This window comes from Acanthopagrus latus, chromosome 22 (assembly GCF_904848185.1).
Source record: "Acanthopagrus latus isolate v.2019 chromosome 22, fAcaLat1.1, whole genome shotgun sequence".
NCBI lineage: Eukaryota > Metazoa > Chordata > Actinopteri > Spariformes > Sparidae > Acanthopagrus > Acanthopagrus latus.
Window position 1 is genome coordinate 9,740,713 of NC_051060.1, and position 21,268 is coordinate 9,761,980.

The window sequence follows — 21,268 nt, forward strand, 5'->3', positions numbered from 1 at the left end:
TAATATAAGTGAAATATTTTCTGTCATTAGCCATGTGAACAGCATTTCAGACCATAAGATATATTATTTAACTGTAAAATATCATGTCTCAGTTACATATCTCAAATATCAGCATCAGCATCTCCCCCCCAAAGAATGATCGATCAGGCTCCAATTTGCATAATCCATGCATGCACTTCTGGCCAATGTTCCCCTTTTCTTCTATCTCTGTTTTTGGTCTCCTCCTCTACTCTATGTTTTAGTGGAAGTATCTGGCTATTTAGCTTGCTTAATGCTAGTGGCTAATTAGGTCAGCGTCAAAGTTGGAAGACAAAAGAAATATCTACCTGGTGCAGGTAGGTGAACAATAAAGTCTTACTTCAAAATCGTAAAACCAAAATAATCTGAAAGACGCTAAACGTCAGTTACAGGAATAATTCCCTGAAGGTTTCTCAACGCAAGCAACCTCACATTTTGCAGTTATTTTATCAATTATTGGTGCAAAAATATGAATTACTGCGGCTTTACTACTTTGCTTTACTACGTACTTTGCTTATACGTGGCGGACCCTGCCACCTTTCTAGACCATATTATTCACTGAGAACAGCTTGTTTATTCAGTTATAGGGACATAAATATGTATTTTTGTATCATAACCTCATTAATATCATGAACATTAAAATTCTCAGTTTGAATTTCTTCATTAAAACTACAAAGTGTCCCTTTAATGGAAGTTTGGTTTGTCAGCAGCGGTTTCCAAAGTCAAGAATGGACTATGATTTTGAGATTGATTTTTAAGCGTGGATAAAAGTGGCTACAATAAGAAGTTGTGAATGGAAATTACGAGCATGGACATCAGCATGACAACCTCGCAAACTCAACTGGCTGATGAAGGTTTCCTCTGCCACGCCTTCACCCAGCTTGCTCGAAGCTTACTGGACAGTAACATTTCAGTGTTGTGTACTGCAGACCAAATATAACAAGCGCCATCAAGATGTGTCAAAACTGCTTTAATAAATAACTGGGATGATTATTTAGAACAATGAAACATCCACTAAAATAATGGAAAACCTTTTTCACTTTGTATAAAATTAACTCGTGTCCCTTGTAGAATAAAATGTATACAATATGCATATTCAGCTTTTAACACCAGCAGTGATGCATCTTTAATTCTTTATTTTGCTATGTCCCATTTACAGAAAATACGATGGCGTTTTTGAGACAGTGACATGATATGAAAAGGGGTCATTCTGAACCGAGTTGGTAACTTAAAAAAAAAAAAAATACAAAAAAAACAAAACAAACATCTGCATGGTAGCAAAAACATCTGCAAATATTGTTCCCTTCATTAAAGCCTTTAAACCAAACGTGAAGCTAATGTATGATTTCCACATTCTGACCTACTGACACCCACATTCCTGACACTCAAAAAGAGCCACGGTGGACTGTTCTTTACTTTCATTTCTCCTGTAAATCCTCTATCGGGTGTTTTTTGTTCCAGAAATCTCCGTGATAGCAAAGTGAGACGAGGAGAGCACTTTACTCAGGCGAATAAAACACGCCACTATACGACACACAATGTTTTTTAAAGAGTTACTTTCCTTAATAGTGAAAACAAACCAACAACATAAAAAGATGACCATTGATTACACAAATAACGCATTGCCCGTTACATTAAGGCACCTGAAACAAAAGGGTTTGCGATGGGTTTAGAAATGGTTTGAGAACTTTTTAAGGCTGTGATGTCGGCAGCGTTGCAACACTGCCGTTGGATTATTCTTCTGACTGAACAACAGAAAAAAGGGAAAAAAAAACAAAACAAAACAAAGAACGCTGATATTTCTAATAGAAAGCGTCCAACGGGGGGTAACAACTGGATCGAATACCGCTGAAGTAAAAGCTCAGCTTTCTACAGAGCAGAAAAAACAGGGCCATGTAACACCTGGAACGTGGATGTACTCCCTGAGCTTTTCGAGGGAACCTTAAAAGAGAGAGGGGTCATTACGTTAACGATTCTCGCTCTGGTGCCAGGCTGTGGGAGATGGAAAACTAGGGCTGGTATTGAGAAACATACCCAACACATCTACTTCGTGTGACTTCTGATGAAGAGATGCCACAAGAGAAGGAATAAACTTCAGAGAGTAGAATAATGACTGATTTGTTTTACCCCCAAATGATTGACAGGGCTGATGATATTGTGACCAAACAGGTCATCATCACCTTTCCCAATAGGGACAAGCAACGTGTCTTAAAGAAATCAGTGGTTATTCTGCTCCCTCAAGTGTTTCTCATTTTCTGAAGGCATTTCTTCACCTGAAGTCACACGACACAGCCATGTTGGGTTTATAGTGATATTCTCCACACGTCTCCCATAGACTTCAATACAGCCGTCAACCACAGTCTGGCGACAAAGTCAGATTCGGTGATGTGATGACCCTTGCTAGGTGTCAGGAAAACGATCCCATTGACATCACTGATTAAGGAGTGGCCAAGAAGACAACGTTATTGAAAGTTCCTGCTTTTAAAACGGCAGCAATGGAAGTTAAATGTCCAGTTTATAGTGCTGCTATGAAATGCTAAGAACACCGTCAATCAATTATGCATCTACAGGCTTCCTTTAACGGAAAAAAATAAAGTCAGAAATAATCGGGACTTCAGAACTATGCATCTAAATTAAAATTAAAAAAAACAAAAAAAAACAAACAAAAAAAGGCCAGATCTAGTAATGGCGGACAACATAAAGCCAGGAAAAAGATTGTTTTGAGGAGCAATATTTTGTTTTCCTTGTGAGAGTAACTTTACGGTTTTAAAACCACTTAAGACATGGCCAAAACCATTTAACGTGACAGTTTTTCCATAAAAATAAAGAAAAAAGAAATGCATTGTCATGACAAACCATATATAAACCCTTCAGACATTCCCTCATAGGTGGTACCTCATTGTAAAGACTCTAACTGTGGGGCTCTGGATATGAAGTGTTATAAAACGTGCCTATTTTGACTGGCATAAATAAAAGGAATGGCATTGTAAAAAAAAAATAAAAATAATATTAGTCATAATAATAATAATAATAATAATAATAATAATAATAATAAAAATGTGTGACTTGTCTTTAAGTTACTTATTTCAAATATACACAGCGACTCCTTTAGTATTTACACGTATGTACAGAGTATTCATTTCTATTTTGATCAAATACCTTGAATGGCGTTGCTGTGAAATTGAACTCTTTAAATGTACACTTATATCCCTTTGAGTTTTGAGAACGAGGAGGTCAAACTGGGCAGCGCGACTTGGAGCCTCGACGCAGGGCTCGTAGAAAGGCACTTGCTACCAACTCAAATACTGCAAAAAATCCTCAAACCGAGCTTTCAGCCAAGACAACTGAGAGACAGGAGAAAAAAAAATGGAAGGCCACATAGTAGGCACTGGGGTTTCTGTCCCCGCTCCCCCCCCCCTCCAGGCCAAGTGTTTTGGTAAGGCTGGCGCATATGACGGCCGCAGGTGGATTGGTGGGCAAAGCAGGAAAGAGACAGAGCAAAGGGAGGGTTTCCTCTGTTACTGTGGCTGCAACAGTCCATTTCCCTCAAAACTCTTCCTTTACTGTCCCTTAAGTGTGTGTCTGTGTGTCTGCTGAACCCCCCCCCCCCCCCAAAAACCCGCAGACACTGAACAGGAGCCCGCTGACAATTCAACAAAATCATAATCTTCTGTAAACGAAAACATCTTTATACAGGTTGGGGTTTTTTTTGTTTTTTTTTGTTTTTTTTTAATATCTCCTTTTTCGATGATTCATCGTTTCTTTAATGGTACAAATCCATAAACAAAAATTGCAGAGAGCTTCTTTTGCCTCCTGGTAACATTTCAGCTCCTTTTTGTACATAATTAAAAAAAGAAAATAAGTGAACAGAAGCAAAAAAGGATGTTCACTGTGCTCGAGCCTCCTGAATCAAAAAGAATTTCAGGTGACAGTGACGAAAACGTGAATTCATGAAAGCAAATAACGGCTTTTTAAAAACACAAAGCCTTTTTTTCTTCCCAAAAGTAGTCAGTCGCTGCCTCGCAGCTTCTCTCGCTTCCATGGCGCGAGTCCTTTGTTTAAATTTCTTATACACAATGGTCTCTGAGGTCTTTCTGACCAGTCAAAGCGGCACTGACATTTTTCCAGCGGTTGTCTTTGGGGCTGTAGCCTGGGGTCCGGTGGGGTGCTTTGAGGGGTGAACTGGAGCTGTGCAGGGTACAGATCAATCCCCCACTGGACTGCACTGCAGTCTTAGAGTATTTGCTAACGGGCTGCTTTCCCGCCTCTGCTCCACCACACTCATCCTCGAGCTCAAGCTCGCCTTCTGTCTCCTCCTCCTCCTCCTCCTCCTCCTCCTCCCCCTCACACGTCCGATAGGAGGGGCCCATGAGCTTTTTGCGCTCCTGCTCGGCCTCCCTGTTGCTTTCCTTCAGCTGCTGCTGCTGACGTCCCACGATGAGCCGAAGTGGCTGCAGCTGGTTGTTCACGTTGTCATCAGCGGCTGATCTGACGTTCCTCTCGCGCTCTTTTCTCCGTTTGCGCGTCCACCAGACGCACACGATGATGCAGAAGAGGCAGAGCAGGCAGAAGACCGCACACAGTAGAGGCACCAGGTAATCTGTGGACATCAAGATCATGAAAATTAGTGTAAGTGTGAACAGAACTGTGAGGAACTGAACGGGGGGCCGATAACACACCCTTGTGGGACACCTGTGTTAATCATTACTCACCCACTGAGGGGGGCATAACCTGTGTTTCCACTTTGACCTCAATGACTGCCAGCATGATGGTGCTGTTGTGCCGCTTGGACAAGGTGCCCACTATGGCGCTGGCGGCCTGCTGGATCAGATTGTGGTCTGGAAGATCCTCTGGCTGGAAAGACTGAGAAACCAGAGCACAGGGAAGAAATTAGACATAATGGCAAGCAAAAAGCATCGACACAACATCTTAAGCATCTTTATTCACACTTCATGTGTTATAAAGCTGAGAGTTTATGCTTGGGCCATGTTGTCTTAATAGCCTGAAACAATAGCTAAAAACGAACAAACAGTCAAACAGCATAGGTTTAGAAAAGGTTGTTAAGGGTTAGACTGAGAAGTTCATCTGTGAAATACTGATTCACTTTTCCTGCCAAGAGATCGAGACATTTTTTTTTTTACGATGGAGCTGGGACCTCCAAGCTCTTGTCTTAGCTTAGCAACACTGTTTGTTGATATTTGGCAGACCCTGCCAACGTTCTAGCTTCAAATTCAAACAGTATGAAACGGTGTTGTCCTTCAAGGTCAGTTTGTTTATTCAGTCATAAGAAGATCTGAAGGTCTGATTAAACTGTCTTCCCTCAAACTACATAATGCCCCTTTAATCTAAAAGGTTGTGTAAGCATTTGAGGGGTTGACTGTCCTTTGGCCAGACGGCAGCAGCAGTTGTTTGGGTCCCAACCAAGTAAAACTGCCAGCTGCAGTGCATGAAGAACTAATGACCTCAGACACTGTTGTGCTGTTCAGCAATCTTTCAATAACACAACCTGATTCCAAAAAAAAAAAAAAAGGTTTTACACTGTGGTTCTTCTCACATTGAGTTGCAGGCATCAGATCCATTCACTTTTAGGAATCTGGGTTGTACTTTAAGCCATGAAAAGGATCATATACAAATTCTAATTGAAGCTGATTCTGATCATTCACTTACTATAGCCACCTCTACAGCATCCTGATTCGAATGAGAGAGGTCACACAGCAGGAGAAGGGCGTGGTCTTTTGCCAAGCTTCGGGTGTCAGGAAGATACCTCAGCTCATAGCAGATGCTCTCCACCGTTGTTCCCTGCATATTCACACACATACGCGCACTGATCAGCAACGAAACAAAACCCTGAGTGTGTTCAGGACTGCGCAACTGCAACGAGACAAGTTCTGAGTGAAGAGATGACTCACTGGTGGCACTTTGTCTCTGCTGAAAACAAGTGTTATGCGGCCACAGCTGTTGTCCAAATGCCCGCTGTTCGGCTGGCACTTGGTGGTTGCTTGTGGAGGTGAGGGTCCGGCCATGGAACAAACGCCCCACTCATTGCAAGGGGGAGAGAAGCAGGTGAGGTAGCTGTGCTCCACACACTCCCGTCCTGCCGGGCAGGCCTGCTGCTTCCGGTCCTGGCCTGATAACTGGAGCCGGCAGGGGCGACGACCACACAGCACCTGGTGTCACAGGGTCAAAATGTTCATCCACCCTGCATGCTGCCTTTCCACGAAAACCAGCATGTGTTAACGCATTCATTTATTTGCTGTCACTGCTTCAAGTGTTACCTTTGTACACTCCACTTTGCCATTGATGCAATGGCAGCTGTTACACTCTTCCTCCCAGCGGCTGCTGTGGGGAAACTGCAGCCCGGCGTAGTGGCAACTCTTCCCAATACCTACGACTAAAGACAGAAACCAAGAGGAACGTTCAACTTCTGTAGCTGGACGTCGACAATTACAAGAATCCACACTTTGACTCCACATTCCACAAGATTAGTGAATCAGTGAATTAAATATCGTTTCAACAGAGATGTATTTACACTCTTGGCATCGGACTCCTGTTCTACCAGGCGGACAGATGCAGCGGAAACCGTTGATCTCGTCCACACAGGTGGCACCGTAGGCACAGGGTGAAGACTGGCACTCATTTATATCTGGGAAAGGACAAAAGAGCATAAAATGTTGGTACGACACCAGACCCTGGATCCTGACATTTTTCACTTTATGACCTTTGATAGACAAGTACCCCAATAACACCAATTACGTTGGAGTGATGCGGAGCTTTGGTTTATTGGAAAGACGCTGGCGAGACGTCTTCCGAGCGTAACTTGTGCCGTCAGGACAATGTCTGCAAGACACTTATGTGCTATTTGTATCCTCCTATAAACCTCTTCAGGACAACTAACTCTGGGTGCATGGTCTTTTCTTAACTGACGGCAATTTATTGTTAATTTATTTTCTTTTTTTTCATTTCCTAAGTTCTGGTTCACATTTGTGGTCACTGTATGTTTTTATGTGCAAGTAAGTTGATATGTGATTCTAAAAGCGCAGAACGTTCCGCAATGCCAGTCGGCAAACCACTGCAGCCAGCTAGCTACCTGCTAACATGACAACTGCAGACATGCTAGTGCTGTTCAGTCACTATCCCAACACAAACTTCTCTGTTCCCTTGAAGGGCGACACTGTCATGGCAGCTCGTTATTGGTGAACTGCGCGACTCTGTGTGCCACCAATAACACAACACGAGCTGATATCCAGATTGTGGCTTTAGAGACTCCGAAGAAATAAAACTCTTTAAGATTTATTTTAAAAAAAAAACACCAACGTTTTTGCATGGCATTCGCCTTGTATGACCAACTCTGCCAGTCATCCCCTGACAGTCAGGTCAAAAAGCGTTCAGTTATGGTGAAATAAATCTAGGATTAATTAAACCCAAGAGCTGTACAGTTCAAATCCCCCACATTTTAACGTCATATATGAGCCAAGTCTCCACGTGTGTAACTGCCAACCTATCAGCTATCTGAGCGACACACATCAGTTGCGCCTTCCCACCAGAATCACGGGGAATGTCAGCCATTGTCACCCAGATCCCGCATGAACACGGCCTGGATGAGGATTCTCAAATTCAAGCCTGACAGAAAAGGTGAATGCTATCCGGCCGAGACAAAGGAGCAGAGAAGAAGAATTTCAGGGTCACTGGGTAATTTGTCTTCCGTGTGTGTTTGTGTGACTCTGAGAGTATGGAGGAGGGACGACCTCTGACCCCCCGAGGCGTTAAAGGATCGAGAAAAAGGGAGAGGGCGGCGTCCCGGTCTTACATTTAGGTGTCAAAGTGTCCATCTCCTCCTTGTCCTCCCCCTTTTTTTTATTTTTACTTAAAGGTCTTTCCTCGCTCCATCCATCCATCCTCTTGATTATTCTTCATTGTTACGGCTATGTTGTATGATTAAGTACAACACAGTCACTTTACTCACTGATTCTGCAGTCTGGCCCGGCGAAACCGGGAGCGCACTCGCACCGAAACCAGTTGACTCCGTCCACGCAGATGCCGCCGTTGTAACTGAGAGAGGGGAAGAAATAAATAAAAAAAAAGAAACGTTAAGAGCCACATCCTTTCCAGCTGCAACAAAGCACATCGTCTGTGTGTGTGTGTGTGTGTATGTGTGTGTGTATGTGGCGACGGTAGAGGGGGGTCACAAGCCTCAATTCAGCTCATCAATACAAGCCTCCACCTTTCAGATGCTAATTGCCGTGTCCAGTCCCTCCCCTCCCCTCCTCTCATCATGCCTCCTCAAAGCCGGGCTCCCCCCCAGGTCGCACGGGAAGAATGGACACGTATGCCCTCACCCCCCACCTCTGCACCCCCCACCTGCATTCACCATGGGGAAGGTGGGAGTCTTGTACCCCCCCGCCCAAGAAAAAAAACCTCTCTCCCCACCTATTCAATATCCAAGCCCCCGCTCCTCCCCTACTCTGAGAGATGCCCCCTTTGAGGCTTGATTTAAGGACGACTTCCACTGCTTTTAGCGGCCCTTCACCCCTCCAGCCCTGTGTGAAGTGCGGAGATGAGGGAGGCAGGAGAACGGGGATAAAAAGGTTTGGTTACGCCACAGAAGTGTGGTGTTGAGGGAGGAAACGGGACATACCACGGATGAGGGTTGCAGTCGTTGATATCTGTGGGAGAGAGCAGCAAAAGAGAGACATTTAGTGTTTTTACACCCAAAAAAAACCTACTTTATAGTTCTACCAATCTTCGTATAGCATTTGTAGCTTTCATTTTAATCTATCGTTCGTAGTTTGTCTGATTCAGACAAAGGTTTTTCAATAGTTTATTCAGTGATGCAAAACTTAACATTCCCATCAGTCAAAAACAATTTATAAAATCTAAAATAAAATCTAAAATCTTGACCATATTGTGCAGCCGTTCTTATATACCACTGCATCACAGAGAAGTCCCTTAACTGTGTGGCCTTAAAGTGATAGTTCTGGTCTTCTGATGGGCTGTATGAGCTACTTATCCCCAGTCAGTGTATTACCTACAGCAGATGACCTTCAGCTCTCCTGCTGTGTAGAGAAGCAGCACGTCGTTACTGCTGCAAACTGCACCAGCAGCAAGACATATTTAAGCCCCCTAAAATAAGCCGTCTTCCTTCTGCACTACTTTCAGCTTGTGTGTTGGAATATAGACGGTGTACGGTTGGGGGAATGCAGTCCCAGAGGAAAAGGCTGTTTGACAGCAATGAAAAGCCCTACGCTAGTGTTCACAACATAGCATAAACTGAAATAGATCAATATTTTTAAGGTAGCTAAAATACGTCTTGCTGTCGGTCCCTTTCAGCAGTACAGTGCCCTGCTTCCTGCTTCCTGCTGGCACCACATGCTGCCTCTCCACACAGGGAGACAGCGCTGATGCTCATCTACTGCAGGTAACGCATCGACGAGGGGTAAGCACCTTAAATAGCCCCGCAGCAGAAGACTCGCACTATCCCTTTAAATGCCACTGTCAAATCACACATTTGCTTGTCTTAGGATAGTTTTAAAGCTTCTAGCTGTGCAGGTCAATTAATAGAACATAGTAAAATAATCTAATCCACAGTTATAAAAAAAAAAAAAAAAAAAAAAAAATCATTCCGTGTGGGTCATAAGACACTGAAGTAGAAAGATTTCAGTTAAGGAAACACAGGGGATGTGGGCATTTAAAAACATTAAGTACAATCCAGCTGGGAACATGGTGACATTGACATGCAAAGCTACATAGATTAACGTACTTTGGCCGCAGGTTGGGCCTTCCCAGCCCTCTTTGCAGATGCAAGTGAAGGTGTCTCCTCCTCCCACGCAGGTTCCACCGTTTGAACACGGACTGGAGGCGCATGTGCTGTTCTTGGCTGTGGGAAGAGAAAGTGTTAGTCAGACATCACAGAAATAGTGTCAACATCTACACACAGCATCCTCGCGCAGGAAATCAATGATGGCACAGTTTTTGCATTACAGCACGACAGTATAACGTTGCCATTTTCTTAACGTTATCCAACCTGATTTTTAAGGTATTTACATATATTACCCGAGGATCTTTACATCTGTCTAAATCGGCAATAAGGCTTTTAAAGAGTCGCAGATAGACTCTGAATTCTCGTCACTTGGTGCAGATTTAATCCTGGTTCAGGCAAAACAAACTGACCCCTCTCCCTGACAAGGAATGACTCAGAATAATATCTGAGGCATTTTACATTCTGCAAAACTCGAGTGAATCTGTAAGCTACACCATCAATCACTCGCTTCCTTGAACCTCGACAGACTCCATCCTGAGGCCTCACCTAGGTTGCATGTGTTTCCTCCCCAGCCAGGTGGGCAGGCGCAGCGGAAGGCATCCCCGTGGTCGTAGCAGGTGCCTCCATTGCTGCAGGTGGTTGCGTCACACTGGCGCTCGCCTGGCCGGGATTACAAAGCAGAAACGCCGGGGTCACACACACTCACACACACACCATTTCCAGGCGACTATTCATAGCATCGGTAGGACGGGATTGTTCATACGCTCGGTGCAGACATCGTGTAAACATATTTCAGTTGTCAAAACATACAAAGATGTGTAGCGTGGTGGAGTCGGGGGGCCACGGCTGGCCCTGAACATAAACACACACATTAACACACAGTGGACATGACTCACGGGAATGGCAGGTCTTGCCCTTCCAGTTGTCGGCACACTCGCAGTAGAAGTCGTTCACCAGGTCGACGCAGCGCCCGCCGTTCTTGCACGGGTTGTGTCTGCACTCGTTGACATCTGAGGAAGATTTACATGATTGGAACTTTCCCAAACCTGTCTCTGGATTTATTTTACAGCTCTGCCACTGGCAGGAGATTTTGTTTAAAATGCTGCACAGGCCGCCTGAGAAGATGAATAACTGCATTTGGTTTCAGGCAAGGAACTCACTGAGGTCGCACAGTCGACCCTCCCAGCCCTCGGGACAGAAGCACTGGAAGGAGTTCACCCCATCGATGCAGGTCCCTCCGTTTCCACAGGGATTCTCGAGGCAGTCGTTGATATCTGGAAAAATTCAAGATTGACAACATACTTCCAGCAGGACTCAAAAGATGTTTTTCCTTTTTTTAATAAAGGTTTTTGGTATTTCTTCATTTTTTTCCCAGCCTATGAAGCATTTATAAGTGGTTTATAAGTATTTATGTTTCTAAAAGTTTTATTATACACTATGATGCAGTTGTAAGCAAATCTAAGTCCATTTTAAGTGTATTGGCTAACATTATATATCATTAGATATGATTTCATTCTGTGTATATGTACTTTTTTGACATTTGAAATGGTTTGTCACATGTGATAATTAATGCGTTATAAACAATCATAAAACAGTCCCTAGTTATGATTGGCTGAGCTGCATTTAAAGCCTCTGTAAAATGGTGTATAAACAACCACCCATGACTTTATTCCATCAGTATTAGTGAATGGAAGAAAAGTACAAGAAGGCTGACATGCTGAAATTAATGACAGATATAATCCATCAGTAAGCTGTGAGCGCTACAAGTTGTGATTAACAACGCCACATAGCTGCTCTGAAATGACTTTTACCAGAGTGGTGGGCTAAAATGTCGAGAAATAAAGAAACATTTTTTATTTGAAGTTGTGATAGGATCAAAAGGTAAAAATCCAAAGTCTCCACATACTTTCATGACAGTAAATGCCACTGAAACCCGGATCACACACGCAGGTGAAGTTTCCGGCTGGCTGGCTGATGCAGCGTCCTCGCGGACCGCAGACATTGGAGGAGATGTGCCGCACTCCGGCTGAGTCGTTGGTTGCTATAGCAACCGTGCAGCTGTCAATGACTGCAAGACAAAAAAAAAGTTTCAAATTCATTACTTTTCTTTAAATTAACTGTTTGTCCATTATCGTTTTATGATTGCGGTCGACTTCAGTCACCTTGACACGGGGCGGTTTGGCAGGCGTCCCTGAGCTGTTCACATGTCTTCCCCACGTAGCCTTCGGGACAGGCGCAGTAGAAGTCCTGGTCCATGCTGTGGCACTTGGCCTCGTTCTCACACGGGTTTGGATCACAAGCGTCTGAGGGCGACCAGCTGGAGATCTAAGGGGAGAGAAACACCGTATTTACATTACAAAAAAATATATACAGATCAAATTGAAGAACTGAAACAAATCAAGGTTTTTGTATTTAAAATGGATGAAATGGCTGTGGGTTTATCATGATGTTAGAGAACATCAGTATGTAAGCATCGCTCAGTTGATTATTTTGATTTGATGACCTGCAACTTTATTGTTTGGTTCAGTTTCACTCTCGTTCTCAGCATTGGTGTCACTTCTAGCAGCGGACAGCTGCTTTAAACAAAAACTTTTAGGAAGCGACTGAACGTTTCCTGTCCAGCAAACGGCACACGGACTAGCCATTCAACATGATGGAGTTTAACTGACTAAGAGATGGCTTTTCTTCGGGGGTTGGTTTAGACCAAAACAGAGCTGAAAGGAGTGTCAGCATATCAGGAGTCTGGGACCTTCTTGGACGTCAGGGACTTTCCAGGCCCATTTCCCCAACATTCATGGACCCAACAGTCTATACTGTGAGACATGCAGTGAGGCTAACAGATCAACAAAGGCATTTTCTATAAAGACTACGCTTTAAAGAAGTGCACAGACAACACTTAACAAGAGAGAGAGGCTTGAATGGCAGAAAATGGTGGCATTCACACATGCAGAGAGCAGAAAATAGTCTATTCACTGATGTCAGCAACTTTCATTTCAATTTTTGAATAAAATGTATTAATTGGAGCAGTTTCAGTGACCACTGTGTTGCAGAAAAAGGACGGATGAATGTTTACAACTTGTGTTTACAGCTTATTGCATTGCCCCAAAAAATGGCCAAATAATCTATGTATGCAGGTTCTGACAACATTTAACAGCAACCTTTTTTTTCTAAAAAATATTATTCATGCGAAATAAGTCGTTGACAATCTTACATCTTAGAGACAACCAGCAACAACACACTCCTTCACAAGTGTTGACTCACAACCCTCTCCTGCCAACAAGCAGCTCCACTAGGTCAGACGGACGATGGTGACTTGCCAATAGGCTCTTGGACAGCGGTTGTGGGAGGTGAGACGGTTCCCTCGTAATCAATCAATCTGAGCCGATCTTTGGCCGCACGCCTGCTTCTGTAGCTCGCAGACAGTCACACTGACTCAGTCCACCAAACGTCATCGCCTCGCTGAAATGATTAGTCAAACAAGTGAAGCCAAATGAGCGATAGATAAAGCAGATCTAAAGTCTGCGTAGGTGAGCGGCTTAGCTCGGCTCAAGCCACCGCCGCTGTTCGGAGCAAATCGAAAGTAAGTGGACGAGCGAGGCAAAGCCTCAGAAATGTTCCCTAAGCTCATCAAGGGAATCCACGCTTTTGGTTCTACATCTCTGTCCCGCTTAATCTTGCAAGATTATTCTGAGACAGAAGCCTGGCAGGAGAAGGAGAGAGCGCTCGAGAGAGAAAGTGAGCGGTGCAGAGACAGAGAGCCCATTATGAGGGCGAGCGTTGACTCTGGTCCAACATCATGCAGAGCCACCGTGGATATAATGAAGATAAATCATCTGTCGTACCACCGTGACACAGAAAGAGCCCGACTGGAGGCCGAGGTGACTTTCTTTTTTTTTTTTTTTACCATTTCCACACATTGCAACATGCGGGTTGGAGTGAAAATCTCTCCGTCTATGTAAACAGACGCCTACCGTGCGTAAACTCTAAGATGCGCCCCTTCGCCATTTAAGGCGCTGAACATGAGAGTTTATTTTACTCCCAAGTGTCGGAGCCAGATTCATTTTTCTCCTCCTCTCTATTTGCATGTGTGTGGTCAGGGGCTCGTGTCTGAGGGCAAGAGCGGCCATAAATCTCCTGCACATTAATGTAACTGTTCGCGGCAGTCGGGGGACATTTTTCATTGTAGCAGACAGGCGGTGAATTTATTTAAACCACAAGGCGACATCATGATTTACTCGTGGTCAACCATAAAAACTACATCCTGCAATGAAACTTTTAAGACTTTTGATGATTGCAGGATTATACTTGTCTGCAGGGGGTTTAAAACAAAACACACATTCTGCTGAACATTTCAACAACAAGAAATATATTGGAGCTTCTTTTGTGTGCTAGTCCTCGCATTCTGGTGCATTCAAAGCAAAACTGACACATGCAATACCAATTTTTTATGCTTTGAAAGCAGCGTTCAGGTTAAAAATTCATTCTTAACCAAAAAAACAGCAATATCTGATCATGAGGTCTGTTTAGCAGCTGCTCTGGAGCTTTGCATTTATTCATAAGATTCATTTAAACTTAAAGATCACTGAGGACAGGCCCCTCTTTTACAGTTATGTCAATGTGAGAATAAGACCATACATTTAAAACAAGTATATGAGTACAAAGTCCATAATAGACACTAGAACAGTCCAACTAAAAGCAGGTAAGAATAGAGGCTGAGGGGTTTAAAACCATGGATTTTAATCCATAAAATATTCTCAAAGGGATGTTTTATGGTGCTGCAGAATGAGTCCAGACTTCTCATGGAATTGTAATTATTCACATGTTCTTCCCATCTTTCCCAACAACTTAATGAGAACTTGACACCTCCGGAAGATCATGGGAAGTAATGTAAAGCCTGCAGTGAGGTTATTTTCTGCTCCCCTTAAAACATAATGTTCTCCAGTAAAGATAAAAATAGACGCAACACTTGGGAATTAATCAACCATCACTTTCAGGTTACGTGTCTATGACCTTTCATTTTCAGGAGGTGGAGGGTGCATTTGTGGCGATCAAAACAGGTATTATAAGACAAAATATATTTTCTTTCCTAACCCTGACCAGACCATAAGCACACTGTTGCCACAACATAAAAAAAACAAAACAAAAACTGAACATAAAGGAACTCAAAGTTATTCTGGCACAAATTTCAACCTGCTGGCGGCGACGATAAAGACAGTGTATTCACCAACATTTTGAGGATACATCATCTGGGGATAATGAATGTCTGCACCAAATTTCATGACAACTGCAACAGTTCTTGACATACTTCATAACAAACTGAAGTCAGTAAAAATACAAACTATGTATTTGGGGTGTTGAGTCCCCAAAGAGATTATAAGTGTGCGCACAAAATTTGTGAACTGGCATCGTATGATCAAGACCAGCGTGTCACCTACTAAGAGAGAAAATGTGGCTCATTTCCTCTGGGATTCAAGTTGTCCTTAATACTTACGAAGTCACAGTTCAGATGTGGAATGAGCAAAAAAAAAACCAACAACAAAAAAAAACACCATTACACAACCAAATCTTCACGGACTGGGGAGGAGACACTAATCGGAGAAATATGAAGCTGGCGGCGTTGTAGTTTTGGCACCGCAGGGCAGGAATGTACACCGTGCCATAGCGGGCATCAGAGCTCAGTAGTATGCGGGCAGAAATCCAGCGTCACCTCATTCAGAGAGGCTCGTATTTATAGTAGAGATGCTAAAACAGGATTGGCTCCTGACCAGCAATGTCCTCCATTCAGGGCCCGAGAGACTCAGGGAAGTGTCGGTTTCCTCACTGCTAACCTACATTAGCTTCAAACACACACTTGAAATAAAAAAGGCTGCAGCAAGGACACTGATATGTAATGTCTATACCAAAATAAGTTACAAGAGGACTCCAACCTGGGCTTGGGTTAATGGGCTGATAACATAAGACACAACTTTTAGACAGATCATAACAAGTATTTGGCCAACTGCAACGGACAGTTGGCTCAGACGTCTGCAGCTCTGCAAGTCGGTTTGTGTGTATCGTCCAAATTCAAGGCTGCCAAGGTCACGCTCTTTTCACTCCGTTGTCAACATGGCATGCAGGAGTTTCAACAACATTTTCTTTAGATTGTTAGATTTCACTGGCTCGTTTCTGCCATGGAAACTGCGGTCTAGTGCAGACAGCCAGCACAAACTCGTTCCTGGCAGATCCAGATTGTATCCAGGTTGATTTTAGGATGCAGCAACATAAACACATGAGACGAGATGTTCGAGAATCGGATCTTAGCCTTGTTTTGAAGGTCGTGCGAAAAAACTATTTGAATCTGATGCATCTGGGTCCAGAAAGTGTATCAAGGTGTCAATTCAGAGAGACAGAGGTGGATCCGAGCAGCTGGGCAACCCATACAGATGTTGTTATGTCGGGACGCTTCAATCTGATCCCATCCCTCGCAAAATAACAGTGTGAAAGATCTGATTTAATCTGATTTGTCTGCTGTCTGAACAAAGTCTTGCATAGTTTAGACGACTGCCTCTGGGTCTGTGCAGAGGTCGCTGTCCAAGTAAGCATCCTCTGTTGCACAATGTGTCATTTCATGTGTTCTCTTGCCCGTCTCCGAGACCGTCTAGCGTCTCACTTTGCTTGAGCAAGATGTTTTAAAAGCTTCGAAAACTCCCTGTCACAGTAAAGTGATGCTCCGTCACACACAGTCCTGGCAGCTGGATTAAAAGTTTTAGATCTGTATCTGGTCCTCCTCTCAATTTCTTTCTGACAGTAGCTGGAAGCTTGAAGTTTCATTTTTTCATGGCTTCTCCCAGATTCAAGTGAGCAATGTATGACAACTTTGTCTTAGTAGGAATCCAACATGGAAACACAGCAGCAGGGTACATCTCCACTCCACTCCACTCGCGTTCTGTACCAGGTACTTTTCTGTACTTTGACACTAATCCCCTAAATGTAGGTGAATTTTTTACCGATTGTCACGGACCAATCAGTGGTCTACAAGCGATCAGTTCAGCTACTTTGAACCTTAACAAAGGTGACAAAAAGTCCAGTTAGCAGGCATCATCCAAAGTGGAAAAAGAGAGAACTTAAAAAAGAAAAAAAAAGCTGAACTGTACCCTGAAGCCTTACAGGTAAACATGTCCCAATAAGTTTAAGTTCTGTATAAATGAAGCGTACCAGCAGCCACTGAGTCCACAATAATCAAGCGCTGTGAGAGATTTGGAACATGACACTCACCTCACACAGCTGTCCGGCAAACTCCGGTGGGCACTGACACACGAATCCGTCCAACACTGCGTGACACTGGCCGCCGTTCTGACATGGTCTGCTATCGCACTTGTTCCTCTGAATCTCACAGCGAGCGCCCACGAAACCTGGAGGACACAGGCAGTGGTGACCCCCCGGGACCTCCTACAGAAAACACGAAAAGGGGAAATGATGAGAGCGAGCGAAACCTTTTTTTTTTTTTTGGTCAAAGTATGCGCAGCAATGTAAAGTGCAAAACAGCCGGTGGAAGCCCGTACCTTGCATGTTGCTCCGTTCTGGCACTGACCGTGGCAGCCGCTGTTGCCTGAAGAGGAAGAAGAGTTGATTATCAAGAGGAACGTTCGATTGTTTCCACGTAGCAGTTCATTATGGGGTCATTTTTCAGGTGCAGTCTACACATTGGGATGTGCACAGATTAGGTCAAAGTTTGGAAAAGAAACTAGTGGAGCCAAGAGAGTGCCAGATAAACCTTTGATAGATTGTGACTGGGCATGCACTGGATCCGGAGAGAGGTACTGGCATGCAAGTTCAGTCATGATGGCACAGCTGCCAGCTGAGTTTTGCCAAGAGGAGAAAGAAACGGGTTACCACATGTGGGAAAAGTGAGTGAAGACAAACTACACCTAAGCTGCGAGTCCTGGAAGTGAGAGGTTTTAACATGGCCAGAGGGAGAAGGACGCCAGTGGAAGGACAGAGATGAAGATTTTTTTTTTTGGAAAAAAAAAAGGGAAGAAATACTGACTGATGTCACAGTTCTGTCCGGACCATCCCCGAAAACAGTCGCAGTGATATCCGCCAATCAAATTTTTGCAAGAGCGAGCGTTCACACAGGGCGTCCGTGCGCACTCATTTTTATCTGTGAAGGCAGGATGTAGAAGGAGACCGAGTCCATCAATTGAAACAAACCAAGGAGAGGACACAGAGGAAGAACAGAGACCAGAAACTGAACCTTTGAAGCCACTGCTAACGCCAAAAAATGACAGAACCGGCACTGTTTCTACTGCAGAATCAAAAGGTTGTAGCCATGTTTGAGCACACACTGGAGCCAGAGACAGTTTTTTTTAAATGACACTTTTGTTAGAAAATCAATTCACTCTCAAAGGTTTGTGGGAAATGTAGGATCCAGTGTTACTGAAGCTTGATCTTTTGTAGGGAGTAGAAGTCAGAACACCTACTGAATTTACAAAAGTAGTAAGGAGGCACAATATGTATTATTCATTGACTGATGCCAAAAACCAAAAACCAAACCAATGTTGATAGGATAACTGTATGGTATTTCAAACAGTTCGGGTATGACAGTTTAAGATGCAGTCATCTTCTTCTGCTCCTACATTGGACTGTGTTGATGCCGAGCTCATCAAATCAATAAAAATTATTTGGCTTCGTAGTATTGGCTGTGGGACTTGCCCATATCCTCAATGTTCAGCAGTTGTGACAAAAAAAATAAAAAAATAAAAAAATAAATAAAAAAAAGGGGGCTGGGCATCCGGTGACCTGAGCCGTCACCCTCATTACCCTCCTCCCCAGTCCCCTGAACTGTTCGTCCAATGAGGGCTCAAAAACTGCTGTTGCCAGTTAGCAAATCTATCAACCAATTTTTTTTTTTTTTTTTTTTTTGTACTGGCAGCAAATTTCACGTATGCACTGTGTAGCATTTCCTGCTGTGTGACAGACCAAAAGAGAATTACTTCGTGAGCCCGTATCATCGGGTCCCGTGTGGAAAGCTCCAACCATGAGGTCCTCTGAAAAGTGTCACAGTGAAAAGCCTCTGAGAGACGACCGCTGACAGTTTTCATCTGTTCGACGCGGATGGAGTGTCAGCGAACGGCGTGGCTTCCACCACAAACGTTCAGCACATCCAAACACATCAGAAGTGTTGCAACAAAGAAAAGAAAACGCAGCGCTGCTCAAATATTCAAAGGGAAAAGGGTTGGGGGGGGGCAGTCTGCAGGGAGTCCTGCTGTGCTCGCTCACACACACACACACACATACACACACACCTGTCTTCTTTCTGTAACCCTAAACTACACACACGCACACTCACACTCACACAATTGCCAGGTAAGACAGGAGGCCAATGGCTGCCTGTAAGCTGAGATCTGAGCTGGTAAGATGACACTGAACTCTTGGGATCTCTTTCCTACCTTCACACACACACACACACACACACACACACACACACACACACACACACACACACACACACACACACCAACTTTGTTTACCGGTCGTAATCCATTTCCTGGCTTCATGCCGGTCACGTCCGCTTCTCGGGACGGCAGCGATATAGAAAACGAATGCCACCGCCGGCGACAAACAAACAGCCGGATATAGACACACTCGTATGGTGGCTCATAAAGTCATTGAAGGAAAAAAGAAAAAAGAGAAAAGGAGCCCTGCAGCTGCCAGCTCGTCCAGGATATTGACAGCTTGTACCCAGGCCACAGGGCTCAGGTTGCCGGTTGAAAAACACAGCCATCCTGAGCAGCGAGCAGTGCTGTATGTGTGTGTGCCTTAGTGGTTGTTTTATTTGTTTTTGAAAGTGGAACAAACAAGAGAGAAATCATATCTTCTGTTTGCCAAAAAATCCTGTACGCAGGATATCCTTTTTTAAAAAAAAAAAAAGAACAAGAAAAAGAAAAAACAACCTCTGGTGCACCAACAAAGTAAAAAATGTGCGTGAGTAGGTGTACTTGTTGAAAACCTACCTATCTGGCAGGTCTTTCCCTCCCACTGTGGAGGACACACACACTCGAAGCCGTCCTCCAGGTCGATGCATGTTCCGCCCTGAGCGCACGGACCGGAGGCACACTCGTCCAGATCTGAGGAAACACACACACACACACACACACACACACACACACACACACACACACACACACACACACACACTTTGACTCAGTCTCCTCTTCTTTCTAACCACTTATGAAGCTAATGTTGGTCTTTATTTAAACTTTGAGAAGCAAAACATCTCGAAATGAAGATGAAGCTGAGCAAGAGTTGTGCGTGAATGTACGTAGCGTGGCGACTCACTGTTGGCACAGGTCGGACCCTCCCAGCCCGGAGGACACAGGCACTCGAAACCATCGGGAACCTCGTGGCATGTACCGCCGTTGGCGCACGGACTGGAAATGCAGGCGTGCTCGGCTGGTGGTGAACAGAGATGGAGGGAATGCTCTTCAGTCACTTCCAGAGAATGATGTACGGCATCGCTTGTCAACGCTACAGTGAAGCTAGTATGTTTTGAAGCCGCGATGTTGAGTTGAGTGATCAATTAGCCGATCGCTATAAAATGCATCACCAGCTGTTCTGAAAACGTCAAACATTTGCTGGTTCCAGCTTAGAATTTAATATTCTTTTGGTTTTTATTTGTTATTTATTACAAGGATGTTGGAAAAAAGAAACTAAGGCAGACAGTTTTTTGATAATCTGCAGATTAATCGATAATAAAAAAATGATAATTAGCTGCAGCCCCTACATGTACTGATTTCATTCATTGCTTGCTATCCAAGCCAATTATACTCTAAATTAATTGATCAACTGCTGATCAAAGTGTCAAGAAACTATGAAACAATAACAGTCCCAATTTCTCACAGCTCAAGATGTCTTTCTTTTTTTAATCCAACCAAAGTCCAAAACCAAAAATAGATTCTGAATCAGAATCAGAATGAAGAGCGCTGTGTCCAGTAATGCTCTCTCCCCTGCTGACTTTGCTTCTGCAGCGTCATAGTAATAACGAATGTGACAGAACAAGATATCAGGCGATATTGTGTACATGTCATGAGGTCCGTCTGGACTGCGGCCTCTCCCTCACCTATGTGACAGGTCTTGCCCGAGTATCCCGGCGGACAGGAGCAGTGGTACTCGTCGGGCTCGGTGTTCATGCAGGTTCCTCCGTTCAAACAGGGATGGTGGCGGCCGCAGTAGTTCAGATCTGGAGGCAGATACAGCGAGGAAATTAATTCAGTGCCGGACCAAAAATGTTTGAATTAAATCTGAGAAATGGCACAACTTGAATTCAACAACCCTTCCTGCGTCTCTCCGCATCATGATACTGAACATGCGGCATTTGCATTTCAACGGGATGGGAACAGTGACTCTCTTGACTTGACTTCAAAGCTGCCATGAGGATCAAAAATCAAATGTTCATGTGTGTGTTTTTTTTGTTTTTTTTATTTAAAATCACATGTCTTGCTCTGTATCTACCTA

General features: G+C 43.9%; 1 protein-coding gene across 2 annotated transcripts in view; it reads right to left on the minus strand.

The window, feature by feature from the left end:
- Nucleotides 1-967: 967 nt before the first annotated feature.
- The window catches only part of jag2b (jagged canonical Notch ligand 2b), a 52,259-nt gene continuing 31,958 nt past the window's right edge, over nt 968-21,268 (minus strand). Inside the window, exons 7-26 of one of the 2 annotated variants that reach the window (XM_037086754.1) lie at nt 20,874-20,993; nt 20,093-20,206; nt 19,768-19,881; nt 17,802-17,915; nt 17,317-17,363; nt 17,030-17,203; nt 11,938-12,100; nt 11,682-11,843; nt 10,936-11,049; nt 10,672-10,785; nt 10,322-10,435; nt 9,776-9,892; nt 8,654-8,681; nt 7,982-8,067; nt 6,548-6,661; nt 6,294-6,409; nt 5,928-6,185; nt 5,686-5,817; nt 4,731-4,881; nt 968-4,618 (exon numbers count right to left, since the gene is read on the minus strand). In XM_037086754.1, coding sequence (XP_036942649.1) covers nt 4,086-4,618; nt 4,731-4,881; nt 5,686-5,817; nt 5,928-6,185; nt 6,294-6,409; nt 6,548-6,661; nt 7,982-8,067; nt 8,654-8,681; nt 9,776-9,892; nt 10,322-10,435; nt 10,672-10,785; nt 10,936-11,049; nt 11,682-11,843; nt 11,938-12,100; nt 17,030-17,203; nt 17,317-17,363; nt 17,802-17,915; nt 19,768-19,881; nt 20,093-20,206; nt 20,874-20,993 — 2,885 coding nt within the window. In that variant the 3' untranslated portion in view covers nt 968-4,085. The remainder of the gene's footprint in view (nt 4,619-4,730; nt 4,882-5,685; nt 5,818-5,927; nt 6,186-6,293; nt 6,410-6,547; nt 6,662-7,981; nt 8,068-8,653; nt 8,682-9,775; nt 9,893-10,321; nt 10,436-10,671; nt 10,786-10,935; nt 11,050-11,681; nt 11,844-11,937; nt 12,101-17,029; nt 17,204-17,316; nt 17,364-17,801; nt 17,916-19,767; nt 19,882-20,092; nt 20,207-20,873; nt 20,994-21,268) is intronic. The other variant, XM_037086755.1, reaches the window with a different exon arrangement.